This window comes from Sander vitreus, chromosome 10 (genome assembly GCF_031162955.1).
Source record: "Sander vitreus isolate 19-12246 chromosome 10, sanVit1, whole genome shotgun sequence".
Taxonomy (NCBI): Eukaryota; Metazoa; Chordata; class Actinopteri; order Perciformes; family Percidae; genus Sander; species Sander vitreus.
Window position 1 is genome coordinate 21,347,710 of NC_135864.1, and position 27,149 is coordinate 21,374,858.

The 27,149-nt window shown below is 40.3% G+C and overlaps 3 protein-coding genes across 5 annotated transcripts; all 3 read left to right on the forward strand.

Moving 5' to 3' along the window:
- Positions 1-8,317: 8,317 nt before the first annotated feature.
- Positions 8,318-20,163, forward strand: eda (ectodysplasin A). Of its 2 annotated transcripts, none has more exons than XM_078260884.1 (8): positions 8,318-8,789; positions 15,235-15,334; positions 17,216-17,254; positions 17,595-17,756; positions 18,110-18,144; positions 18,271-18,322; positions 18,800-18,930; positions 19,237-20,163. In XM_078260884.1, the coding sequence occupies exons 1-8, from the start codon at positions 8,466-8,468 to the stop codon at positions 19,495-19,497; spliced, it is 1,104 nt and encodes a 367-aa protein (XP_078117010.1). In that variant the 5' UTR covers positions 8,318-8,465; the 3' UTR covers positions 19,498-20,163. The 2 variants fall into 2 exon arrangements, with proteins under 2 accessions (XP_078117010.1, XP_078117011.1); XM_078260885.1 differs by having other exon boundaries at positions 18,800-18,924.
- A 594-nt stretch (positions 20,164-20,757) lies between these two features.
- Positions 20,758-23,089, forward strand: LOC144524556 (tumor necrosis factor ligand superfamily member 13B-like). 2 transcript variants are annotated; one of them, XM_078260888.1, is made up of 6 exons: positions 20,763-21,056; positions 21,182-21,269; positions 21,395-21,451; positions 21,535-21,647; positions 21,738-21,882; positions 22,974-23,089. In XM_078260888.1, exons 1-6 carry the CDS (start codon positions 20,871-20,873, stop codon positions 23,087-23,089), a joined length of 705 nt encoding a protein of 234 aa, XP_078117014.1. In that variant the 5' UTR covers positions 20,763-20,870. The 2 variants fall into 2 exon arrangements, with proteins under 2 accessions (XP_078117013.1, XP_078117014.1); XM_078260887.1 differs by having other exon boundaries at positions 20,758-21,056; positions 21,535-21,882.
- Positions 23,090-23,420: 331 nt separating this feature from the next.
- On the forward strand, positions 23,421-26,737 carry LOC144524555 (transforming growth factor beta activator LRRC32-like). The gene is made up of 3 exons (XM_078260886.1): positions 23,421-23,489; positions 23,881-24,026; positions 24,134-26,737. Exons 1-3 carry the CDS (start codon positions 23,456-23,458, stop codon positions 25,991-25,993), a joined length of 2,040 nt encoding a protein of 679 aa, XP_078117012.1. The 5' UTR covers positions 23,421-23,455; the 3' UTR covers positions 25,994-26,737.
- Positions 26,738-27,149: the final 412 nt, after the last annotated feature.

A 27,149-nucleotide genomic window follows, 5' to 3' on the forward strand; every position in this document is an offset into this window, starting at 1 on the left:
TGTTGGCCTGGCTTAGAGGTTTTGATATGGGTAGTGACTGTTTATTGAAGCTGGCACAGGTTGTGCTCTTGGAGTTGGCCACCTTACATGAGCCTCAGAAACAGCAGAGTGGAAAACATCCAGGGTACAGGGAGGCCGTAAACCATCATCCTGGCACATATAAAGGCTCATATAAACATGCATCTCACTCATATTTCACCGCTTTATTGGACTCAGCTTCATACCGTAGCACACCCAAGATATACAAGTGTCTGCAAGACGATAGTCTAAATTATCTCTCTATCACTGGGTTACTAAGCAATTTGATGCCTAAAAACCCAAAATGTAAACATTCCTCCGATGATGGAGCTGGCAGCAAAGCATGATAAATCTGAGTAGGAATAATGGCTCAAAGCATTCCGATTCATATCTTAGGAATGCTTTCCGTGACATACTTTTTTACTTTTTCTAAATTTAAACACAATAGAAAGATCCAGAAGAACTCTCTCTGTATAATGTTTTATTAAATCTGCAAAATGTAAGGTCAAAAACCACTGAGGTGTCCTCTCCCTGTTGTTTCATGAATGTACAGTAGCCTATGTAGTTTTTGGTTCAGTGATCTAAGACTATAATTTGTGAGGATTGTACAATTAGTGTAGGTTTTCATAATTGTGCAATCCTCCCAAATTATAGTCTGAGTTGACTGGACAAAATACAAATTGTGTGCTAAGAATGGCAGATAAATTGCACATGGAAGAGTACTATATAGTAGATGCTTTTTTACTATTAAAGAATAGAAAAATAAATAAATCAACTAATATGTATTGGTCTCTGACCAGTCTGCACATGTTGGAACCATTATAGAAACACAGACTTTATGTAGGCCTACTGCCCTTCCATCACAGACTTCATTTAAAACATATTTGCAACTTTATTAGCCTTTTCCAATTATCTCAACAACTGCCATACTATATTCACCAAACTTCTAACAACAATATGAACAGCAGTCTTCATAAACGCAATATAACAGCACCAATGACTGTCACATGAATCATTTTTAAAATAATGGTCACAATGTTAATAACAGTACTTAACTGAACAGCAATATGTACCTGTTGTATTATAATGCAGGCTTATAATAATAAGGTCAAACCATTGCTGAGTTAACAGAAAAGGCACCAGGATTAATAAACCCTGGCTGTTAGCCTGGTCAGGAGCAGGCTAGCTGCACAGAATAAATCTCCATGGTAATTTATCTGCCTCTGCTTTCGTGAAACCGAGTCATGGCTTAAATCCTCCAGGATAACTGAAATCCTGGCTTAATCCGCTATCTAGGTTTTGTAAAATAGCCCTCAGCAACACGACTCTAAATAAAAACTAAAGTTGTTCCATATCTGCTGCAACTGTTATTACTATAGAATATCTTTATTGTCATTGTTTCATTACAATACATACAAAAGTAGAAGGACTTTTGTACTCCTTGGACCTCCGTATACACTGTTATCCCGAATTAGTTGACTACTAGAAATTTGCGTTGCCTTAAGGCGTCTAAGTTTTTACGCAAGGTGAAACGTAACAGGTCAAGTTGTATTAGCACAGAGCGGTAAGTTGATGCAGTAGACAAATCATTAGTAAACATAAATATTTTTTTTCTGTCATGTTGTCTAAAATAAGCATGTTAAGTTAAAGCTTTAGTGCGTAACTTTTTTATATTGATGAACGTTATGAACGTTACATTCAAGCTATTACCAAATGAGTTTATACAAAGCTAATTAAGACTACCAGCTCCACACAACTCTCTCTGTATTTCTCAGTATGGCTATGTTCAGAAACTGGTGTCGCCCGACTTGCGTTCGATTTTCGCGGACAGAAAATCGAGTGAAGATAATAACTTCTTCTGTTTTTTAATCCTCTGTGTCCTCCTTGGTTATTAGCCACTGCGTGAAGGAGGGGTGGGGGTGGTGCGCAATCATGGAAGGCTTGTATCATGTGGCTGCGCCGACATTTTTGATGTCATTACTTAGAAATCCTCATGTTGGCAACAGAAACTACGCACTATGGCTTTAAACATGCAAAGAAACATAACAAAGATATAACATTAAGCTACCTATCATTCTTAAGAAATAATTCATTCATCTAAATAATGACTATTTTATATATATATATATATATACATGAACACTAAATCAACCATACAAAACTAAATCCCAGATAACATAAATACACACCCAAAACATTAACAGAACAGTATTAAAACACACTTAAACTACGACAGAAACCGTTCAGAACATATATTTTTTCTCCCATGAGCCTTTGCGTCGCTTCAGCACAGGACAGTTCAAATGACCCCGCCCATCCCATACAGAAACTTAACATTCTTAGTTAGTTTACAGTGTATACTTACACTATAATTATTACTGCAATGTTACTCGGACTTTATCAACTAATCAAGGACCCAACCAGAATTGGCAAAACGCACAGCTCAATTCTGGATCTTATCCTCACTAATCAGCTCTCAAAATATGCAATATCTGGTGTCATAGATGCGGCTATTTCAGATCATTCGCTCGTCTATGCAGTTAGGACAATCTTAAAATCTTCAAAAACTCATGCCCGCCACTCTGCACCAAAAATACCAATTTCAAAACTACCTCAATTCAATGCTGAATTTACTGCTACTGACTGGAGTGACGAGCTGTCACTGGAAAATCCAGAACAAATTCTAACGCAATTTCACACTAAATTTAAAAAAATACAGAATAAATATATCACTGCCAGCAAGATTCGACCTAGGCAGTGTAAATTACCATGGATAAATTCTGAAATATTTCAACTCCTTAAACAGAAGGCCTCTCTCCTTAAAATGTATAGGTTTTGTCGAACATCAGAGAGCAAAAGAAATTCATTCAAATTAGAAATAAATGTACAGTTGAACTGCGCAAAGCTAAGACGGTCGATTTTCAACACCAGATTACACAATCTGCTACTAACCCAAAGACACTGTGGCAGACCCTTAAGGTCATCACTGACGAAACTGAGATGAAACAAAATGTTAACTCCCACTCCCTCCTCTCTTCAACACCTGATCAGTTCACATTTTCTGAGATCTCAAAGAATGAGGTGACAAAAATACTGCCTTCACTAAAGAATTATCATGCCTGTGATAGTTACGGTCTAAACACTTCCTTTTTAAAGACTTACCTTGAAACTAACAACTGGCTCAGTGACTGTCAACACAGTTTTGAAGAGATCAACCATGTCGGCATTACTTCTCTTCACTGAACAATTACGTGACTCTCTTAACAAAGGTCACATCACTGGAGCCATTTTTATTGATTTTTGTAAAGCCTTCGACACAGTGAACCATCAGATCTTGCTTAACAAACTTCACTCATTTAAATTGTCTGTGATCTGTGATAGAAATGCGTTCTTCCTACCTGACGAACAGACTGCAAGCTGTCAAAATAAATCATACAATATCTCAACCATTAATCTGTAATATGGGCATCCCACAAGGCAGCATTCTTGGACCCTTACTTTTTCTTTTATACATCAATGATCTCCCTCAAGTGTGTAATCATTCAAAATGCTTAATGTACGCTGATGATACTGTGATTTTTCTCTCTGACTCACATCCTGATGTCATAAACTCTAAATTATCATCTGATCTTCAGTTCCTACATGACTGGTTGAAAAAGAACCACTTGACCATCAATGTAAAGAAAACTGAATGTATGTATTTTCACTCACCCAGAAAAAGTCTTTCTTTTACTGATTCTATTACCTTTGCAAACCAAGATCTTGTCATCACAAAGACTTACTTGGTGTGCTACTTGACTCACACCTTACATATCGGGAACACATTTCTAACTTAACAAAAAAGTTGAATCAGAAACTTTATGTGTATAACAAGATTAGATCATATCTTTCCTTTTCTGTTTCTGAAACCTACCTACATGCAATTGTGTTTTCTACAATGTCCTACTATCTTCCTATCTGGCCGCTTACCGTGCCATAACTGTATTGTTGATTTAGCTGTCTGTATCTGTCTAGTCCATGCAGATGTCCTGTGCAAATATTTCTGTCCTTATGTACTGTAAGTTGTGTTCAATGTTTTATGTTTCTGCAGAACAGGAACCTGCTGGAAACCAGTTTTAAACTGAGTCAGGCCCGTTTATATTGTAACTTAATGTTACTTTTAACTTTCCTGTATAATAAATGGAATGAAATGAAATGAAATATTAGCTAAGCATTATTAATGGACTTTTAATACCTAAAAACATGTTAATACTAATTACTTAACATCCATGATGTAGTTGATAAATAGCATGGTTGTTCTCCTCTGGGGTTTCCAGCTCTTCACTGTGTCATGTGAGTGTTTTGTATGTCACTCAGGTCTTCTGCTTTTCATTAATAAATACAATTACAGAACCGTGTCTCTGCTGATGGTACTGCGGTGTTACAGACAAGGTTACTCACAGAGGAGTATTGCTGAGCTTGAGGCAAGGCAAAAAAAAATTACAGCATGTACAGCAAAACATCACTGTTTAATAAATTGCCTTAAACAGTGAAAACTTGGCACAGGAGAAATGCTTTTAGGGACAGGAAATTTGATGAAAATGTGCACCAACTTCAAGTACTAAAAGAAAGTTGAAGTGTTAAACGTATGCAATTACTGTACACTTTAAACAAATGACCTATGTGAAAGGAGAACAAGACTCTGCAGTTCCACTCAACCCTACACAGGGTTTTAACATCTTTCAGCTCATTGTTTTGGTTTTAAGGCCAGAAACTTTACGATTTACATTCAGTCTCATTGCTCTCATCGTCGCTTCGACACTACTGCCAGACAAAGTTAGCAACAAGCTAGTTTAACACAGAGGAGCTTTTAGCAGCTAAATAGACAAATAATTCCCTCAGGAGTTAGTGGGGGCCAAAATAGAGCTGAAAGGTGGACAAAAAAATGACTCCAAATGAATGATAATGTTACTTAAAAGTAATAATATGTCAGTGTTCTACCGTTATACTGCTTTACGGGCAATTTTACAGTACTTGTACTTTTCTTGAGTAAATACATGTTTAAATTTAAATTTTTTCATATAAAAGAATATTTTCAGTTCACACAAATATAATGCACTGTAATATTGATCCTATACTGTAATTTTGATTTGCTTTATTTTACTTTTTTATGTTAATACAAAAATGCAGGATTTTCACTTCACACTGTGATATTATTACTTCAACAGTTATTGAATGGTCCATGTGGTTAAGATGCACACCATATAAGCGTTTCTGGCTCAGGTTCTTTGTTGCATGTCATGCTCCTCTCTCTCACCCTGCGTTTCCTGCCTGTATCTACAATGTCCCTATTCAATTAAAGCAAAAAGGCCCCCAAATGTAATATTAAAACAAAAACAATTATTGAATAAGTGCAACCCTAAAATGGTATTGTTTACTGATCCCCCCCTGAACAGGGTTGCCTTGAGAAAACACACAAAACAACCCTTTGTATGCTAAAAAGGCCAATAAACTGAAACCAATTCTATGTGGAATAAGAAAATCAATTAAGTTTACCCAAAATGTTGCTATACTGAGTTCCACACAACGGTCAGCAAATAGATGGAAGCAAAGAGACGACGTTAGGGCAAAAAAGCAGCACAGTGCAAAATGAAAGGCAGAGAGAGAGATAAGGACTCTTAAGACAGACACCCACAATGAGAATGAATTAATCATTGTCTGGGGAAATGGGAGACATTGTCCAATTTACAGGAGATTTATAGGTAGGAAATAAAATGCCACAGTGTATCTATTAGCCAAGATTACAACTTCGCAATACAATGTGCAGAGACAATGACTCCTGAGAATGTAATGTAAGGGGTGGAGACTGAGAGCTCTAAAACAATGTAATGTAATATGTGACAGTATTATTCTATTAGCTATGAATCACTTTAGCTCCTATGTGATTCCTTATGATGGCAATTGAAAGTCGATTTTAATTTGTGCTCTTTTATCAATGGGTACAGGAGAAAGGAGAAATTACCAGACAGCGCCTCTTTAGTTGAGAGCTAGCAGCCATCATCTTCCAACAGCTTGTTGAAGTCATGAGCCTCAGCCCACCGCTCAACTCTCCATGGTAAAATATAAGAGTGCCTATTCCTCCTGCAAAAATTCTCTCATCTGGCAGGGAAAGCCTCTAAATCTTGTTATAAGCTCAGAGAGGATAGAGTGGCACACCATTTATGAACGCTGCATTGAAGCCCAGGGGATGTTATAAGAATTATTCCTGCTTTTTTCGATGCCAGAAAAACAATCATGACAACAAAACTGGTTTTAATTGTCACAGGGTTTAAAGTTGTGTTGTCAGAAACAAAGCAGCAGATACAGAGAAGTGACTCAAACAGTGGCATTGTTTTCTCGTTCCACAAAAATGACAAATTATTAGTGAATAAGTGAATAGCCTAAAGAGCATATATATATATATATATATATATATATATATATATATATATATATATATATATACTAACCTAAAAACATCTTCGAAAATGGGTTGAAATCATAGGAGATGCATGTGCCTAACTATTTCAGTGCTGAATTATCTGCTTCTCAAAGTCATTGTGCCTGCTGCTTGGATGAAAAGCATGGCAAACGTGCTTAGGCTGAGCCCTCAGTCACAGGCCCTATGAGGGTTACTTTGAATGTCTTTCTCTCTACGATTTCTCTATGTTATATTCTAACAATGGAGAAATGACTTCCCGGGAGAGAAAGATGAAGGATGCTCAATATGTGATCAACAGTCCACAGAGAAGCTATATAAAGATACACATACAGAATTTAAAAATATGATGTTCTTTAAATGCCATTATTCACCCAATATGAAGCTGTGTTAAGTTCAAGTTCATCAGGACACTGGTGTGCAGTGTTATTGATTTGATTTATGGCTTGGCAATGCTGCCCTTCTGTGGCAGCGGACTAGAATCACTTTTTTTCTGCAGATGAGTTGAAGGAATGAAACTTATTGCGCTGAGGAGAAACATGCTGTGATGCAGTGGCAGTAGGAGCAGAATCAACCCAGAGAAATGCAGTAATAAATTCTCACCTTCTTTTCGTAATCAACTCCGTGCTGACAACATTTCACAGTGATGAAATACCCATATTCTTAGCCCAAAAAGTCATTCTTTTCCATTATTTCCTTCCACAATATCAAGTGAAAACGAGCAGTTACTCTTACACTTAGTGTCTGGCAGGGTGAGCTCATATCATGAAAGAGTGTTCCTCTCTGTAGGTCAAGTGCACTCAAATGTCAGGTTTTGTCCCAAAGAAATAAAGACAGATGTTTTGTGACACTTTCCTGAAAACTAATCTAAGCTGGTGATCCATCAAGCCCCCAAGTTTCAGCCCCGCTCGGTGCACTGGTTGGTTTCATCATCTCGAGGCTCAAGGACAGACTGATCCACAGGCTACCTCTGGTTCTTTGCTTCAGAGATCAAAGTGTCTCCATCTGAAAAGAACAAAATTAAGGTCTGCTTTGGATGTTGAAAACGTAGAAACCGCATGAGCCACATTCAATCTTCTTAAAGCAATGTCCTCAGCTGGTTTTTTGCTAACATAAATGTCAAATTATTCCCCAAGTCTAGTGAGTGACACATGTTTAGAGTATTTGATGGTGTTGTACACAGAGTGGTGCTGACCTCACTGTGACATGTACTCTCTTCCAGGCCCGCTATCATACTGTTGAGCCTGACAGGGTCCAGATGCATTTACATATAATTGTATAATGTGTAGTCTGTTTAAGAATATAATTTGCAATGCTTTACCACTCTTTGATGATATGATGACAACATCAACGGCTCAGTCTTTTTCAATAACAACACTGGACATTATTTACCTGGTTTCTGAATCAATTCTTCACATAGGACCACCACTCCATATGTCATCACCGCCCATGTGCCACCCACATAACAAAACAAAGTGCCAAACAATGTACACCCATGAAAAACACATAAAACACATGCATAAACAATGCATTACATCAGTGACCACCTCTTCCCATTCACACAACAGCAAAGTAATCACCAAATGTGTTTTCCTGTCTCAAAGTGGTGAGTAATTATCACGCAACCCAAACATATATAGGCCTACAGAGAGGAATATTCTCACGCCATCATATCATCATCTCACAGGCGCTGCAGCTGTTCACTTTGTCCATTAGGTGTCGCTCAACTACTTCACCTGGTGCATCCAGATCCAGCCCCCAACCTCTTCCAACCTCTGGCCCGGATAATCTGGGTTCGTAATTGTCCTCGACCAATCACAGAAGAGGTGGGCGGGACTCCATTGTTACTACAGATACTCGAAGAAGTTTGCACCGACCTGCTGCAGCTGCACCTATGAGTCTCCACGTTAATGAATAGCCGCGGCCCGCGCGAGACAAACGAGCCGATTATGCCGAGATAAAGAGCATCTGACTCGCGCTCTGTCCGATAATGGCATGCGATGGTTCATCCGCGGAGGATTTCCCGGACAAAGTGATGCCCAGAGCAGCTCCCTGCACGTGCAACAAGAAGTGCAGGAGTCGGAGCAGCAGTGTTGTCTTCCTGGGATTATTCCTGCTGTCGCTGTCTCTACACGCTGTCACCCTCGTCTGCTATTTGGACCTGCGGTCCGAAGTCAAAAGGGAAATTATCCACCAGAAGCGGGATACAATGTTGACACTTGCGGGGAGTGACCTGGCTGACCCGGCGACGGTGCTCTCGCCCGGACTCCCGCGACTGGACTCCGGCAGCAGCCGCGGCGCAGAGGGTCATGAGGTAAAAACATACAAATACATACATACAAAGTGTGTAAATAAGTGTGTAAAAAAACCTAAATGAAGAGCCACAGCACCTCATTCATGGCGACATTGTTTTCATTCCTCACACGGAGGCTGTTCGTGTTCATTCACCTCCGTTCAGTCCTCCCGTTCCCGTATCACGGTGTCAGGTTTTGTGTCTCTGCTCTGTTATGGCATGTTTCTGGGCAACTTATTTTACAGTAGCCTGTCACGAAGTTTTGCCGGCTCTGTTTCCAGACAAATATGTTTTGAATCAGCGCTCCCGTGTGCGTGATTCAGCCACTTGGACAAAGATGCACAAAGGTATTAGCTTTAAAGTCTGTCACCTGGCCAACGACTGAATGACTATTCAGGTAATGGGATCCAGGGAGTCATATCAAGGAAGTTAGAGAGGTATGGTGCAAATGCTGTCATTATAAATCAGGAAACCGCTAAATAAAAAACCCCCACAGTTTACTCATTTACTTCAGAAATGGCTTTATTTTTTTATTAATCAAACCACATTTAGGCCAATTTGTCTTGTTTCCAGAGCTCCCCATGAACAGATCGAGGTTGATGCTCAAAACGTAGGCAGCCTGCCCAGCTGGATTCACAGAGAGGGTCAGTCAGTGTGCTGGAGCAGGTGGACGGAAAATGAACTGGATCACTAGCAGGTGCAAAGCCCAAGGGCTGATGTAAATTCATCAGGACTTAGATGGGCCAGTTGGTACTTGGAGCTGAGCCAGCCTCGTCTGACATGTGTTTTCTTTTCTGCCAGTGGGCTGATTGAATGTTCATATGTTCATTGTGTTGTATGTGGCTTTAGCAACAGCTGCCCCCCCCCCTCCCATCACCACCACACACTCCCTAATTTCATCAGTACAAAGGAACCAATCGTAGGTCTTAACTTTGCATTGCTTGCTCAATTAGCTCTCATGTCACTGCCAGTTGTGTAACCTTTTTTTGCAGTGAAAATGATCCTCTGTGTGGGGGGGCTTTGGCTGGACTTTAGTTGTGCAGAACTGTCAACATGATAAGTCACCCAGAGGATGGAGTCATTCATGAGCAGATTATAGAGACCAATTGCTGGTATTGGTGTTTTGCTCTGTAGCATTTTCCTCTCACAAGTGGAAGGCTCAGCCAGTCAGTGTGTCCTTTGGTAAGCTTATTTTAGTTTGGTTTTCCCGGTTAAAGCAGAGTGAGATGGGCCTGGTATTCAACCCAGATGGTGACGCTTCATGAGGTGAAAGACTGCGGCCCAGCTGTAAATATTTAACAGCGCTGTGATGCTGTCCTTGCCAGATGTCTGCATTAAACAACTCTGATTACACATCCCACAGTTTACATAGTTGGAGAAACAGGAGCATGTGGCATTTGGACGCAGCGGCCGCACTTGTTAGCTTTTCAGGCATTTCCTTTGAAGAATCTCTTCTGTAGAGCAAAAAAATGTTTATTGGATTTTTCACACAAGTCTTCATCAAAGGCACTTTAGCAGCATCAGTGCAGTTTGATGTGCAGGTATACAGACAAGTGTAACAGAACATTTAAAGTCTTAAGAAAAACAAAGCAAAAACAACCAGGTATGGGAACAAACATACGCACCACATATACATACTTAGCAGACATGAAGTGCATTATGGTTTGTCATCATGTAGCCTAGTACCAGTGTATCAATTTTCGAACCTCAGTGCAGATGGACTTAGTCCGCTTTGTGGGCAAGTTGTATTTAAAAAAAAAAAAAAAAAAAGATAAGTGGCGTGGCTACATGTAATAACAGCTTTGCACACCAAATTTAGTACATACAACTCTGCTGGTCAGTGTCGAACATCAATCATTTGGCAGAATTCTTTTGTTTAGAGGCTTCTTGAGTCAGGCAGAATGAAAAGAGAACTATTGCTCAGTTGAGATTATGGTATTAAGGAGGATAAGATTCTTTTAACGTTGGGGAAAAAAATGAAAATGACACTGACATGAGTTTTAAGATTTGTGGAAAGAAAGAAGCAAGGGGGTTTTCTTCGCTTTGGGTTAAAGTGTTATAATGCTTAAGTTTGATTTAGGAAAATAAAACAGTCCTGTGTTTATTCTGGCAGCAAATCTAGTTTTAGTCACATTTTGATCACATTTAAATTAAACCCATTTTTTGTCATCTTGTACTTCAGCTACCACTCGTCGCTTGTTTTAAAGTCTTTCACCAAAAAAAAGTCAAGTTGACCTAATGAAGGCATTTTGTACTGAAAATGTATAACAACTGATCTGAAGAAAGTGATCATGGCTATGACTCAAAGATAAGGATCTGGGCTATATCCAGTACCAGTCAAAAGTTTGGACACGCTTTCCCATTCAAGTGTCTGATCAGTTTTCATAATCTGTCTGTAAACAGAGGAGAGACTGCTTGTAACTTGGTCTATAGTGATCAAAGGCAAAGAAGGAAAGAAAATAAGGCAGAACAGCAAATGCTATCAAACCAAATTTGTAACAATACAACACAATCTGAGCCTTTTTATATCTGTCAGGATGTCTATAACATTTTATTTTATCTCTTTCCTCAGATGTACAGAAATAGAAACAATATTGTTGAAAGGTTTATAGATCTTAGGAGATTTTCCTAGCAAATATACTCTGTAACAGGAAAATATCAACTAAAAGCAGGAAAAGGAACAATGGAAGCATTTAGTTTATATGGTTGTTGGAGAAATTTCACTTCTGGCATGCACTAAAATAAAAAAACAAATAAGTACCACTTAACATCTCACACTCTTTCAGGTTCAACTTGTTGCTTCCTAATGAGAGCAGATGATCAGGTCATTTATGATCTGGGCCCAGGGAGTGAACAAACAGTCTTCACCTCAACAGTCACAGTTGGGATGCCCTTGAGCAAGGCAGTAAACTCCAGCTGTCCAGCAGATCTGAGCAGTTCCCAACAGTAAAAAGCCCCTCCCAGGTGTGTGTGTGTGTGTGTGTGTGTGTGTGTGTGTGTGTGTGTGTGTGTGTGTGTGTGTGTGTGGTTTTGAAGCGCAAGTGCGACGCAGGGCATTACCAAACAGGACCAAAGTGTCACTCACAGCCACCCTGACCCTCATTCACCTGACCTCAGTAAGGACGTGTCGTCATAAACGTCAACCCATGGAACATTTAATAGTGTTAGCTCAGATAGCATTTTATTCTTCAGCCTAACATTTTTTCTTATAACCATTATATGAAATAATTTTCTCCTCTGATGTATGCCTTCAAAGTCTCACAGAGAACAGATGCTGAAACATCTGGAGTCTAGTTAACGGCTATTAAAAAAGTCAGTTTGATGGGACACAAAGTCCTCAGCAGCATAGGGGTGGGCTGTCACCCACATCTACTTTAATTGTGACCAGTGCATGATTAGTTAAAACAGCAGTATCATATGTACAGATGGAGCGAGCCTCCATATCGGGGGGGAGCACATGGCAGAGGAGGTCGAAACATCAGAGATATGAGGCTGCAAACTTTTCCATACAAGACTGAATTGTCTTGACAGACAGATGGCGTAGACGCCCAGTAAAGATTAAGTCCCGAGTCACAAACATCTACCAAAATAATAAATTCTCAAAGCATTCACGGCATTCAGCAAGAAGTCCCTTTGCCAGCAGTGTTGCAACAATCTAAAATGTGATTGGCTGCTGACAGGCAACATTTCCCTTAGGTTGAGCTCCACAGCGTTTTTAGATGATAATCTATGGACGCCGTTATTAAATTACCCAAGTTATGGTTTAAAACACATGGCCTTCCAGAGAGCAGTGTCAGGTATTGGCTGAGGTAAGGACACTTCTTTCTGTCCGATATTTAAGAAGAAAACACGCTGTTCTCAGCAGTGTGCATGCCATTAAAGTTAGTAATGCCTGTACAGCTGTGATGAGCATCCAATCTGCATCTGGCACCCACAGCCACCAGCCCCGAGTTTCACCTCCTCAACTTTGTAACTTCACATTCTCAACCACAATTTAGTGACTAATTTTCGCTGCTAGTCTGAGATGTAGAGGCAACCAGAATGCCAGAAAAAACACTTGAGCTGTACAGTAGACTTTTATTTTCATAAACCGCTTGAAAAGTTATGAATGTCGGGGAATTTCTGTGGTATATGTGCAGAAATAATGGGTAGAGAGATAAAAGTCGTTGTAATAGTAAGTGTTAATGGGGCAAAAAAAAGTCTTGTGATCACTAAATCGCACATCCCCGGGGTGACTGAATTTTAGTCATATCCTCACGAAGCAACGGGGAATCGCGTCCTTTGCGCACAACAGCACCCCCCACGCTTTGAAGATTTGAAAGCCCTCTAATTAATAGCATTTTTTCCCTTGTGCTAAAAAAGAATGGTTTACTCAATAGTTGGCACTTGGCATACATACCAACACGTTGTCATCCTGATTTACTGTAACTCTTCGTGCCTTTGAAGGCTGTAAATGTTGTAATGAAGTGAAATGAAGCAAACAAGGGCGCAAAACCATTTCTCATAGTCGTATAATGGAACAACTTTTTTTTTTCTTCCTTTTTTCTTTTTTTATCACTTTGTTCCCTTCATCTGCGACAACAGCCGCACCAGTTTTGGTAGTAGCCTACCAGATTGCTTGTTTGTTTTTTGTCGTTCTACCGGAGCTTAATCCCGGGCCAGAAATTGGCTGTTGAACCATGTTTGGCTGTCAGAACAGACGAAAGTGTAATGCCATATGCCTGAACATACACCCAGGATCCTTTTGAGAGGTAAAAGCCCCCTATATGCCAACAGCTGGAGAGGAGATGTGGAGACACCTGCGCACCAAATGAACAGCAAACGTCGCTGCTCGCGGGAACATCTGGAGGTCTGTGTGCCGATAAACCATTCCAACACATACTCCTCCATCAGGCTGGAATTCCCGTGCTTATAAGGTCAGACATGGTTGGCAGCTGGTCAGGGATGTAGACTTTAACTACTTTGAGCTTGCCCAACACAGCCAGCAGGGGTGTTTTACATGATACAGCTCATCCCTCACCACAGGAGAGGGTTCCCACATCTGAGATGAGGTATAGAAGACATTCGAAACATAACTTTTCTTGTCTGTCTTCTTATGGTCTTTCAGTGGCTCTGCTGGAAAACCACACAAAGAGGCACTGGGAGTTCACGCTGCTTTCCAGAGAGGGAGATTTCTCGCCGTCGGGGTTTAACAACTATGTTTACTTGAGCGTCACAGCTGGAAACATGGAGTATGTCATTTTGTACCCAACTGGGGTAGGCCCCTATGGAAAAAGAGAGGTCGAAGTGTCTGTCAGTAAGCTTGTCTGATTCATTCCCAGCAGTAAGAATAAATGATACATTATTATTTATTATCTTTTGATCCATGCTAAGGGGCTGCATGTGTCACTGCTTTGGAGATGTTAAGTTATCCAACCTCTAAGCAGATGTCCAGCACAAAATACAAGTTGTCTGGCCATCTGTCCTCAGCCATTGAGAGCCTTTATGCTCACACTCTTACCATTATTTAGGCTGACACTCCAAAAGTGTGTCCGAAAGCAATCTCGTACATTGCGCGAATCGACCAAAAGAAGGCTTTGGGTGGTCTTGTTGTGTTTCCAATGCCGAGATTCTTTGTCTGAAGACTCTGGGAGTCTGGGAATCCTCCAAAGATGTGATCACAAACTGGCTGTTCTAACAAAAAGTGACTTTAAAACAAACTGCGTTTTAAACTCGGAATCCTTAGCACGAAACATTTTTGTTGTCAGAGCCGGTCATGTCTCGAGCGTGCTACAGTCAGGTCAGCACGTCCTACAGAGTTCATGTGAATGTAGGTCGACCAGAACCGGTCACATAAGAACACAGGCTTGCGGTTTGTCCCGCCACTCACTTGCCCATGGGAACACCCCACCACTGTAGCATAGCTTTTTCCTGTTTTTAGGGATGAGCTCAGACCAGCTACATCAGATCCTTTCTTTATTTTTTTAGTTTATTCATACTACCTCTGAATAGGGCTGGGACCAGGTGCCATATGAATGGGTATTGCTCTCAGATTAACCACAATTCATGTCCTCCTTTTGTATAAAAAGGTGAATTTTAGAGCAGCCGTGTCCAGGTGACTGTCTCAAACGGCAGAAACACAGACAAAAGTGACTTGGGTTACAGGATGGGTTACAGCCTCAATGGGACAGACAATGGCTTGGCCACAAATGAATTCGCTGGCTGACAGTGTCTCGCATCTTTTTCAAATGCCCCAAGTTGTCTCTGTGCAAACATTATACCTCAAGAATAGAAAAGGCCACTTGTGACATGGGTTTCGCTCTCAAGAAACTTGTATCACTCATTCCTTTTGTTTGCTTCATGGAATTAATATTAGGTGGTCTTGGCTGGTGTTCATATTCTGAGGAGAGTCTCAGTGTATAAAGCAAGTGACCCTCTTAAATTTTCCATACTTATTATTATTATTTTATTTTTATTTTTTCACCAGGAGAAGTCACTGCACAGAAATAGCGAATTCCATGCCACAGAGGATAACAGGGGCATTACTCAGCGAGCGAAAAGAAGTCCCGGCAAGCAGCCAGAAACAGGTATGTTTGTTTGGATTTATCATCATTTACTAATGGTGTGTCTTTTGCCCTTACACATTGACACAGAAGTAGTATACTCCCACTTCACCCTTCTGTATTTGTCAGGCTCAAACTCCAAATTCAGTACCCTTAATGACAAAGAGTAAGCACAAACTATTGCTCTCTGGTACACCTGCATCAGTCTATTTTCTGGATATGAACTTGGCAAAGGCCTTGTCATCTGTTGAGCAATCGTTTCTGTAACTCTTGTTTGTTTGGTACAGTGTTGGTGGGCTTAAAGCTCTTACATTTTCAGAACAGTTTGTTAATGGTTTCTCACGTGGAATTGATTTTTTTACTGCTTTGTGCTTACTTAACAAAGCAGCTCCTCCACATAATGTTGCAGAGTTTATAGAGCAAGAGATTAAATGGAATGGGATTGATTATTACTTGGATAGAAAGCAAGGACAACAATGAGATTGGGAGGGTTTCACCAATTTAAAACAGACAGCGAAGCCTGCGTTGATTTCCCCTGTCTCGAAATAATATCGGGTCCCCCGGAATATCTTTTAAAACTGTTATCGGTCAGGTCTGAACCATCAGAAAATAAGACCAAAAAACCAAATCACTTTGTAGTACATGCAGTCATTTTAAGGAACCAGTTGTTGTTTTTTCTGAAAGAGTTTATCATCTGAGACATTGATGGCTTTCATGAATTCCACTGAATTGATTTATTGTAATTAATAGCTTCGCAGAAAACCATATGGCCAATATGTCTGAATTAGCTTTTGTAGTTTTTTTTTTTTTTTTGTTTAGAATGTGAGCTATGCAAATAAAAATAAAAATGCAGAGCCTTTGAAGTTTCACGTCTGAGTGCAACAAGTGCAGCATGATCACAAGGCATTCCAATGTCTGTGGCGTGACACTGAATACTTGGGGGGGGGGGAAGTTTAGTGATTGTGTTTAAATTACAAGAAAAAACTCACCTTTGAGACTTTCTACATAAATCAGTAAAGTCCCGAGCCTCTAAACACTAATCATTCCCAGGACTCTCCTCTGCTCCCAGCGCACAGACAAAGGCTTTTGTAATCTCAGCCTTAGATGTGTGTGCGTGTGTGTGTGCGCACACATGTGTGTATGTGCGTCTCCTGTGTTTGCACGTGTGTGTGTGTGTGTGTGTGTGTGTCCTGTGTTTGCACATGTATGGGCACTCCTAACGGGCACCAGATTCCAGATAGGGCTGCTCGTTAAGAGAAATCTATGCGGATGCATCCAGTCATTTAGCCAGAGGAGAAACACTGGCCATATGTTTGAGGGGGACTCAAACTGTGAGGTTTTAAGGTTAAATGGCCTTTGTAGTTGTAATGACATGGTAAACACAAGAGCAGCGAGACGGCTTTTTGAAAAGGATTCTTCAGCTGCACACAGAGCACACACACACAGATGCACGCTAAGTGCATTTTGTCTTTCAAGCACTGACATTGATGCCTCACCAACATCCACGCGCACGCACACACACACATACACATGGTTGTAACGGGGAGACACACACTTGGACACACACTTTCATCTGCATTCTCCATCTGGGCTTAATTCAAAGAAAAGGATTTTGGCAGGATAAAGTATCTCTCTAATGATCTTCTCCAGTTCCACTGCCTGTGAATGCTTAAGGCACTTGTTCATACAGAGGAGGTGAAACCACACTTACAAATTACTACACTAGAAGATACCACAGACTGACATACCTCCACTCCAGTGCCCAGTGCCGAACATCTGAATCTGTTATTTTAGCCCGTTTAGGATACCTACACGGAATGAGCTGGATACTGGAGATGTTACCCGAGATGATAATTGTTCGGGAGACCATTTCAAGATTAATCACACTGTTTTTGTTTCTTACAGAATCGACTGGAAGGGAGAGAAGGAAAGAAAAGAAAAAAGGTAATACATAACTCAGCCTACATTTCAGGGATCTTGGTCATTGGTTAGACTGCTACCTGCTGCCTACTATTAGAAGTATCCTTGAGATGTCGTCCAAAATCCAATTACCGTGTGATTCAATATTAGATTCTGTCCGCCGGGCACATTATTCCTGCCTCTTGCCTTTCTTTATATCAGAATTTACAGTCTGTACATCATCTGTACAGACTGGAAATTCAAGTATCGCCCTTGGAAGCAAATGTGTAATTTCGGGCTATATAAATACATTTAAACTTGACAGTCAAAAGATGAACCTGCTGAGTTTTTAATTTGCAAACCATTTTGCTTTGTCTCTTAACAGGGAAAAAAAGGTCTGTGCCGGGCCCCCCTGGTCCCCCGGGCCCACAGGGGCCACCGGGCATCCCTGGAATCCCCGGTATTCCAGGAAGCAACGCTGTGGGGCCCGCAGGACCCCCTGGACCCCCCGGGCCACAAGGACCTCCGGGCACTCAAGGTCCAGCAGGTATTAAAACTTAGAAATGGCGCGACGACGCGCTGAGGTAGCCAAGACTCCAGCCAGAGGACTGGAAAACTGGAAAGAGATTTGTTCTTAGATTACAGTATTTTCCCGCATGTAGACAAGTTCCCACACTAGAAGGGGGCTCAAGTTGTCAAAATCGATGAACTCATTGCCTTCAGTGTGAGAGTTTCTGATGCAGGATGTCAAACACAGTGTGGGAGAGCAGTGATCGTTCCTTAAACTATGTCAGTGTTTGTTTTTGTTTGAATCATCATCGTCTTCTTTGTTCCCCAGCGATGTCGAAGGCCAGAAATTTATCGTGTGTCTCGCTCTCTCTTTCTCTCTTCTTGTTGCAGGGGTTATCGATAAGACGAAAACAAAAGAATTCCAGGTAGAGTATGTCAGCTGTTGAAATTAAAGTTTACCCCACACACACGATCCCTGATGAAACAGCCGTTCTCTTGTTTTGCTGTGTATCCAGATTAGTCACTAGAGATCTTGTTATTTTGCTTTTCAGCCTGCAGTGGTTCATTTGCAAGGGCAGGAGACAACCATCCAAGTGAGAGAAGGTGGGTCTTCTGTCTGTTCTCTGTTGTAGTTGCGCCACTGTCTTTGACACGAACCAATAAACATGTCAGCGTCCTTTTGTGAAAGGCCTGGCTCTGCAACTGCTCAACTATACACAGACTTACACCAGAATAAATAAAGGATTTCATGGTTTAGAGGGCTAGATGTTGCTACCAATATTCACTATACGATTATTTAAGATTATATTAACCTTAAAGTGATCCTATAACTATTACAGGCTTAGTATATAGGCTTATGTTATAAGTCAGACCCGTGTTAAGTCGGGTCAAGAGCAGAAGCCTCGCATGCTAGCAGATTTAGTTTCTCCTGCATCACTTTGTCAGTCTAAAAGAAGCGTATACGCATCATTAGCAGGTTTGTAATTTCCGTCAGTGCTGAGCTCTGGTTGGAGTTAAACACTGCTGCAAGCTGTTTATGTTGACTGTTTGCCTCTTGTTTGTTTGTTGTGACATGTTTAGATCTGTCTGAAGGCATCCTTAGGAACTGGAAGATGGTGTCCATCCATCACCGCGTGTTTAAAATGCACTCTCGCTCTGGAGAGCTGGAGGTGCTGCTGGACGGTGTCTACTTCATATATAGTCAGGTAGAAGTGAGTACGGTCCTTGACGTAACTCTTATAATTTACAGCTTAGAGTCAAAAGAACTGGCAGTTGCTCTGTAGCTAAGCTTAAAAAATAAAAACACGCGCTTTGCTTTTCAATAAATGTTTGAGTTATATTATGAGACGCATTTCTTTTCCCTCTCCCTGTGGCTAAATGTGAACATCTATAACTCAAAGCCTTGTTTGCTACTCTGATATTCCAGCTGTTCCAGCTTTAAATAAGCTCTTAAATATCACATGTATTTGTTTTGACTACCCCTCTCAGTCTCCTGTGAATTTGTATGTCTCCGCCAGGTGTACTACCTCAACTTCACTGACATTGCCAGCTATGAGGTGATGGTGGACTCCAACCCGTTCCTCCGCTGCACCTGCAGCATCGAGACTGGCCAGCGCAAGTTCAACACCTGCTACACGGCTGGGGTGAGCCTGCTCCGCGCCGGCCAGAGGATCTCCATACGCATAGTGTATGAGGACACACTCATCAGCATGACCAACCACACCACCTTCCTGGGAAGTGTCAGACTTGGAGAGGCTCCATCTGCTGGGCAGAACTGATAATTACACAACCACCAGCCCTCTACATGAAATGCCCCCCCACCCCCCCCCCCGTCTCGCACCTGTTTAGAGGAAACTAAAATCCTCCAGGGTTGGATGGGGAAGCCGCTGGGTGACTTTTGTTCACTTTCACAGTTGTGTATTAAGAAAAAGACAATATAGACTGTTACGCTTCCCCCTCACATTGATTCTGTGCAAAGAGATCAGCCTTGATGAGCCTCATCAAACAAACGTTTCTATTTATAGTCACCATTTCGTGTCAACACAGACGGCATCTCTCTTTATAACAAGGAAGGACACTGCGCTGACATATACTTAATATTTACATTTTTTTTTAAGTGCTGTTGAATGATAATCTTGTATCTCCAAAAACACCAGCTATGTTTTATCTGCAGTTTGTATACTTGGTCATTTTAATTAGTTTAATTATATTAACAGTTATAAGTAAGTGATTTTGTGGCCAGGTTGGCTTGGTGGTAGAGCAGGCGCACATATACTTCAAGGCTTATGCCTCGACGCAGAGGTCCAGGGTTTGAATCCGACCTGTGACGATTTCCTGCATGTCTTCCCCCACTCTCTCTCTCCCCTTTCTCACCTAGCTTTTCCGGTCAAAAATTAAAGGCGGAAAAGCCCAAAAACATTATCTTAAAAAAAATAAAATAAGTGGTTTAAAGCTCCATATGCCCCAGCGTTATAAAAATAATTAGTTCATATACATGTTCAATACAAGTATAAAGGTATCTATGCAAAGCTGAGACTAATCTATTAAAACTGGAGTTATAAGGTATTCACAGAGCAACAGCACTATATATTTTGCACACATTTGCACTACAGCATCCCTGCAGAATATCAGTGATATGTTTTGTTACAGTGCTATTGTTTAGTTGCCGTATGAATGAATCCATGTGGAAAAATGATAGTTGTTTATACGTCTCTGTACATATTGTATATAAAAAGGGATATACTTTTGTAAATGGAGTTGATTGATGGATTAAAATGTTTCATTTTCTGTCTAAATGCATTTGTCTGTCTCTTGTGTTTGTATGGCGGGTGGTATTGATTTTAAAAGGTCAAAAACATCTCTTTTATGCTGGACTCTGCTGGCACGAGTATTGACAAGAACAAATGATGTTCTTTGAATGAGGCCTTGAGGCTTTATTAAAATGTGGCTTTTACTTTGACTGCAAGTTTCACAATGCACTGTAAATTTGGCTGTAATCTTCATACAATGTAAATGAGTTCCATCTTGAGAGGCAGAGAGAAGATAGTTCCTCATTTAGAAACTGAACATTTAGGTTTCCGGAGTTAACTGATGTGTGATCTCACCCGTTTGAGTAACTTGAAGACATCCAGTATGTCTCACTAGTCTCACAATGCTTTACAATGCTTTATTATCATTAACAGCGTTTATGTTTTGTCTTAGTCTTTTCCTGGTGCACAGAGCCAGTGTTTTAGAACATGATTTTCGCAAGCTCCAAGGGGACATAATTCTACAATTAAATCAGCCACGTTCTGAGGGAGTCAATGGGAAAATGGCCAAGATGTCTAAAACAAGGGAGGTATGTCACTGATTATGTAGGATGGAGTCATCTTGGACATTGTACTACTGAGATGTATGCCATTAGTGAGTATTTAGATAGCGCTGCAATAGTAATTTTTCTCCTAATGCTTTGTTTTCTCTTAGGACATAAAGCAAAGTACTTTGCGAAAAGCTCAGAGTTCTCTGAAGGTATTTTCCAGGAGAGTAAAACGGGAACAGGGCAGCTGCAGAGGTGGGTTGAAGCTGAGAACAGAAAATGTGTGCATTAGTTACGGTCTAATCTGGTAGTGAGACCATAAACGGTATACGCTAAGTTAATAAACTTCAAGTGTTATGTTTATTTCCTCCTCTTGCCAGCTCCAACATCATTCCTGCAGTTAACAGCTAACACTAACAAACAGCCAGACATAAGAGGTAAAACTAAATTCAAGTCTTGGGCTTCAGCATCGCACCGTATGCCATTATTTTGAATACGTGTATCTTGCCTTCTCCCATAGGAAATATAGCAGTGATCCCTTGGACAGTTTCTGCGCAGCAGGGAAATACAATTTCACAAAAGGAAAACAGAATTGTTGTCCAAGAACATGGATATTACTTGGTGTTTGGACAAGTATGGTGTCACTGTAACTCAAGCATAACTAAATTGAAATTACATCTGATTTGTTCCAAGTGTTCCGCTAATGTTCTGCTTAATACACAGGTTTTGTTCACGAGTCCAAGTACAGTTATGGGTCATGTCATTCGGAGTTGGGGTTCCACTAGAACAGGGACGACATCAACAGAGCTCTTGTGTTGCCTGCAAGAGATGCCTGATGAAACTCCTGCCAATACATGCTACACTGCAGGTCAGTGAGGCGATACTGCTGGCCTCCATTGTAAAGAAATAGTTCAACATTTTGAAAAATACGCTTATTCGCTTTTTTGCCAAGAATTAGATGAGAAGATTGATATCACTCTTGTGTCTACGGTAAATATAAAGCCGATAGTTAGCTTAGCTGGGGTGTGAAAGCAACACATTGTGGTTGTACGGCTGTTATGTGCCACGTCAGACTATTTTGTGGGCGGGAGTAGTGACTTCCTGGAGTTTCATCACCACCTTGAGGTTTCCAGACCTTCTTCTGGCCATTTGCACTTCGGATTTTGTAAAGACTTAATGAATGAGTTCTTGTATGTTTCTTTTGTGAGCTTTAATGGTGCTGGTAGGAGGATTTTGTTACTTTGGGCACATTGCCAGGCTAGCTGTTTCCCTCTGTTTCCACTCTTTGTGCTACGCTAAGCTAAGCTAACTGGCTGGCTGTAGCTTTATATTTTCACAACATGTATGGTATCAATCTTCGCATCGAACACTGGGCAAGAAATCGTATTTGTGCGTATTTCCCAAAATGTTGCACTATTCCTTTAACTTCAGCAGCCTTTAAACCACGTGTCAAACTCAAGGCCCGCGGGCCAAACCCTGCCCCTCGCAAGTTTTATCACTAATCGATTTAGGTTCACAATAAATTTAATCTAGTTGTGCGCCAAATCCAAAAAGCGAGACCGTTTTTGATGACTTTTGTAGGGCTTCATGTCAACAAAAATGCGAAAAAAAGTCGAAAAAAGCAACATACGTCAACGATATTTCACTTTTCTCTATAAAAGCATGTCAATAAACTCTACATGTCTGGCACTGGATGTGATTTTCATTTTCCAGTGTGACCCTCAGGGAAAATGAGTTTGACACCCTTGCTTTAAACCATTTTCTCAAAACACCAAAGGAGGGAATATATTTTGTAAGAATGGCGTTAATCCCTCCAGTACAGCTCCAGAGACTTGTAGAGTCTATGCCAAGGAGCATTGAAGCTGGCCTCACTAGGAGACATTATGACAGTTTTTCCTTTCATTTGTGACCCATCTTGTATCTCCTCTGATGCCGTCTTCTATGTATCCTCTGCTACAGGTATAGTGCAGCTGAATCAGAACGATGAGCTAGAATTGGTGATACCATACAGGCCCCATGCCCTCATCTCTATGGACGCTGACGGGACCTTTTTTGGTGTCATACAGCTAAACTGAAACAAGACAGTATGAAGATGATAACCATGCAGTTTGTTGCTGCAGGATGTAGGAAACAGACACTGAGACGTGTCAGGGGATGCTGATAAAGGACCGAGTGACAGCAGCAGGAAAACTGTCATTAACCTCATAATGAACTTTTTAAATGGACTGCCCATTTCATGTTTCAGTTTTTTAAACACAACTACTTTTAAAATCCTACCGCTTTAAATCATTGTGGTGTATCTTTCAGTTAGTCCATCTGGGCCTGTCCTCTAGCGTTGTTTATGTGTGCTACCACATCCTTTCATCTGTCTGTATCAGCATGTCTCTTTATACCTTCCACCTCCGCGCCGTCTGTTTATTGTTCCTCTCGTCTATTTCAGAATGGTTTCCGTTTTCCTAACAGGAACAAACAAAGGTATAAATTGATATCGCTCTGGGGGTGTTTTCATGGTTGACACAAACTCATCAACACTGTAAATACTAAAATTAAAGTTGTTATAAATGGGATAATATGCCTTACATTCTCAGTTGGTATTTCTGTTCAAAACTAATTTTGAAGGTATACATCTGTAAAATTGGTTACATTAAACACAGATATATGACCATATTTGTCTTTTTATATCCAAATTTTAAAAGTTCCTTATTCAAGATGTTTTCTCAATAGAAAGTGATATATCAGTAGTCAAGCCTTTATTGTCTAAATATAGTATCCACAGTGCCTATCTGGTGTCCACAGCTGTTTTCTCTCTCCCTTTTTTTATGAAGCATGGCTATAAGAGGGTGTGTGTGTCTGTGTATTAAATGAGCTCTGACAGCAGCAGTGGTACAGTTTAACAGCAGCAGAAGCAGCAGCAGAGGGAGGATGGTCAGACATATGTTCTCTAATCTCCTACTACTCTGGTCAATCAGCCATGACCTTTATATAACTGGACTGACATATCATGAGCCAAAGGTAGGCTCAAGATTTGTAATATCATTGCCTTTGTTTTAGATGTTCTTGTTAGATTAGGTTTCCATGGTTTACTCTTTGATTATGATGAATGTTCCTTTCATTTCAAGGAGCAGTCCTGGAACAACCAGAATCTCTTTTCTGTCCCTCTGGATTTGGATGTAAGGCTTAGAAGACTCAACCTGTCCAATAACTTCATCAGACAGTTGCACACACTTGCTTTGCCATACTTGGAACAGCTGGACCTGAGCTCCAACCAGCTGGATCTCATCTCCGAGGGGGCTTTTGAAAACCTGGCTCGACTTGAGGAGTTGAATTTGTCCAGAAATGTGCTGAATAACAACGTGGGCAGTAACGGCAAAGCCCTCCAATCCATCAGTAGACTGAAGAGTTTGGACATATCAATGAACGGTTTGAGTGATGATGCAGTGGAACTGTTCCTTCGAAACAAATCATCTCTTAATCAACTGAAGATGACTGGTAATGCTTTAACAAAACTTTCACACAACTTGTTCAAAGAGAGTAAAGGTCTGAGGGCCATTACTATTGATGACAATCAGATATCGGTGATAGAACAGGGGACATTTGAACCATTGAGCCAATTAGAGACGCTAAACTTGGCCAAAAATAACCTCGCTCAGATCTGTGATTTTAAGTTGCATCAAGTTAAATATCTGAATCTGAGTCGAAACTCAGTTGAGTTCTTTGTTACGCGTGAGGATGACCAGTTGTACAGGCTTGAAATTCTTGATCTAAGTCACAACAAACTTCTTTATTTCCCAATTTTTCCCAAAATGAACAGTTTGAGGTACCTTCATTTACAGAATAATTTGGTTGGCACCTTAAATTCAGAGGCTACAATGGTATCAGAGGCCAATGCTCTTTATTATGAGATTATGAATGAGAAAACCATTAGAAAAAATAACCTTCACTCCAACTGGAGGCTGATGCCACTGATTTATATTGACCTGAGCTACAACCACTTCAGGTCTTTCCCACTGGAGACTTTGAGCCATCTCTTATCTTTAGAAACTCTGAATTTCAGTTACAACTGTTTGCAAAACATCACCTGGAATGTAAGAAATGATGAATCGGGATACCGTCGGCAGCTTTTCTTTCCCTCTTTAAAGTACCTCGACCTGCAGAGTAATGGACTTGTATACATTTCTCCACTATTTCTCAATGCGCTCACGCAAATAGAAACATTAAATCTACAAGACAATTCTGTGCAACCTTGTGCCTCTATGGACCAATCTGCACCGCAAATAAATCTCAACACATCCTGTGTTGTATTTGGGCAGTTAAGGACTCTTAAACACCTCAATCTTAAAGAAAACAACATCAAAATACTTCAACCAAACACGTTTTTAAAAACCTCTTTGGTTTCTCTGAACCTTGCAAGAAATTCACATATGGGAATGCAAGTGGGCTCATTAGAAGGTGTGCAAAAGACTCTTCAGTCCTTGTTCATCAGTGAAATAAACATGACCAGTTCTGATCTGTCTTTACCCTGCATGCCGGTGTTAACTCAGCTGAACATATCTAATAACCATCTAGATGTGATACCCAGCAGTTTGAGCTGCTCTCCTCTGAGAGAAATCGACATAAGAAATAATCATTTTGCGTCTTTAAACCATTCTTTGTTTCTTGCTTTATCAGTGCGCCTCAATCTTATGTATATTAGTGGAAATTATTTTAACTGTTGTGACAGTAAATGGCTTACAATCCTCCATGAGTTGAAGGGAAAGCTGCCTGATGTCAGTGACACTGTATGTTTTACAAGTGATAGCAACATTGCAATAACAGAGTATCTGAAAAACCCTTCAGTGTATTGTTTGTTTCATACAAAAGCACAGGAAATCCACTTTGGAACAGTGATCATAATTGTTTTATTTGTAGCTGTGATATTAACAGTGTTCATAATATTCACCAGGAAGGTGTGTTGCACACAGAGATCATTTATAGTGTGAAACATCTGTTGTCATTGGTTGATTTATATGCACATGGGTTTCATAAAGTAAGCAAAGCAAATAAAGCTGTGAGAAACTGGAACTAACTGAAGCATAATTCCTGTGTTCCTGTGTTTGCATGATCCATTTTACTATAAACAGAAGTGGGGCTTAATGGCTGCTTGGACTGTCCATTCAAGGCTTACTTTTATGACATGCACATTATTACTCTTGTAGAACATGCATTACGCTGTGTGAACTGTGCAGCGAAAATATTGTGATTGAAATTGGCTTTATCGACTCCCAAGCTGTTTGGTTACGGTGCGTGCCAAATCGCTAATCATGCAGAGAATTTTTGCCCATCCTTCATTGTGAAATGTTTGCTTGCAACTAAAAATTTAGCCTTGGCTCAAATTTTTATGACGTCTGTAAGGCCTTGCACAACATTCCTACAATCTGAACTCGTGAATAATTCAATAAAAAAACACAATAAGAGAAGATTTTTTTTTTTTTTTTTAATTGACAATGTGTATTTATAAGATCCATTTTAATAGATATCACTTTCTGCATCTGTTTGTGATTTGTTATGTATAATTGATGTGGCTCTGACCCTGGTCATGAAATACAATGGCAAATGTGGCAACAGTTATGCTGTACATAATATATATACTGTACCTAATAACCAGAATATGTTGGCATTCTTCATTTTAGAATATGAATCCCCCATTTCTGCACCTGCAAAATAAATCACTGAGGTTTAGAGGGGAAGAATTGTGGTTTCTGTGAATTTGAATGAGCAATGAAATGAGCAACTTGAATTCCACCAAGTTGTAAAATGTGGACTACAAGGGTTATTATTTAGAGTGAGTTGCATTCTCACTGAACTTGGATCCTACATTTAAGTAAATAAGACCCTCTTTGATTGGGCTGATAGTCTGGTGAAAAATAAGAAAACATAAGCTAGATCCCCAGAGGCAAAATTCAGTTGTTGCAGCAGAACAACAGAACCAACGGAAATAAATAAATTATTTAAAAAAAAAAAAAATTCTATACTAAATACAGTAAAGAAAGTAGCACAAATAAACAATAAGATGTACATGAACTAGAATAAGAATAGGATAAAAAAAAGACAAAATGACATGGTAAAGTGAAAGTGGTGTAACAAATTGCAGCAGAG

Coding starts and splice junctions, on each gene's coding strand:
- eda (XM_078260884.1), top strand. CDS start 8,466: ATGGCATGCGATGGTTCATCCGCGGAGGATTTCCCGGACAAAGTGATG. Junction 18,145..18,270: donor CGAAAACAAAAGAATTCCAG/GTAGAGTATGTC, acceptor TTTGCTTTTCAG/CCTGCAGTGGTTCATTTGCA. Junction 18,323..18,799: donor AACCATCCAAGTGAGAGAAG/GTGGGTCTTCTG, acceptor TGACATGTTTAG/ATCTGTCTGAAGGCATCCTT.
- LOC144524556 (XM_078260887.1), top strand. CDS start 20,871: ATGCTTTACAATGCTTTATTATCATTAACAGCGTTTATGTTTTGTCTT. Junction 21,270..21,394: donor GGAACAGGGCAGCTGCAGAG/GTGGGTTGAAGC, acceptor TCCTCTTGCCAG/CTCCAACATCATTCCTGCAG. Junction 21,452..21,534: donor CAAACAGCCAGACATAAGAG/GTAAAACTAAAT, acceptor CTTCTCCCATAG/GAAATATAGCAGTGATCCCT.
- LOC144524555 (XM_078260886.1), top strand. CDS start 23,456: ATGGTTTCCGTTTTCCTAACAGGAACAAACAAAG. Junction 23,490..23,880: donor CCTAACAGGAACAAACAAAG/GTATAAATTGAT, acceptor GTATTAAATGAG/CTCTGACAGCAGCAGTGGTA. Junction 24,027..24,133: donor TGACATATCATGAGCCAAAG/GTAGGCTCAAGA, acceptor TTTCATTTCAAG/GAGCAGTCCTGGAACAACCA.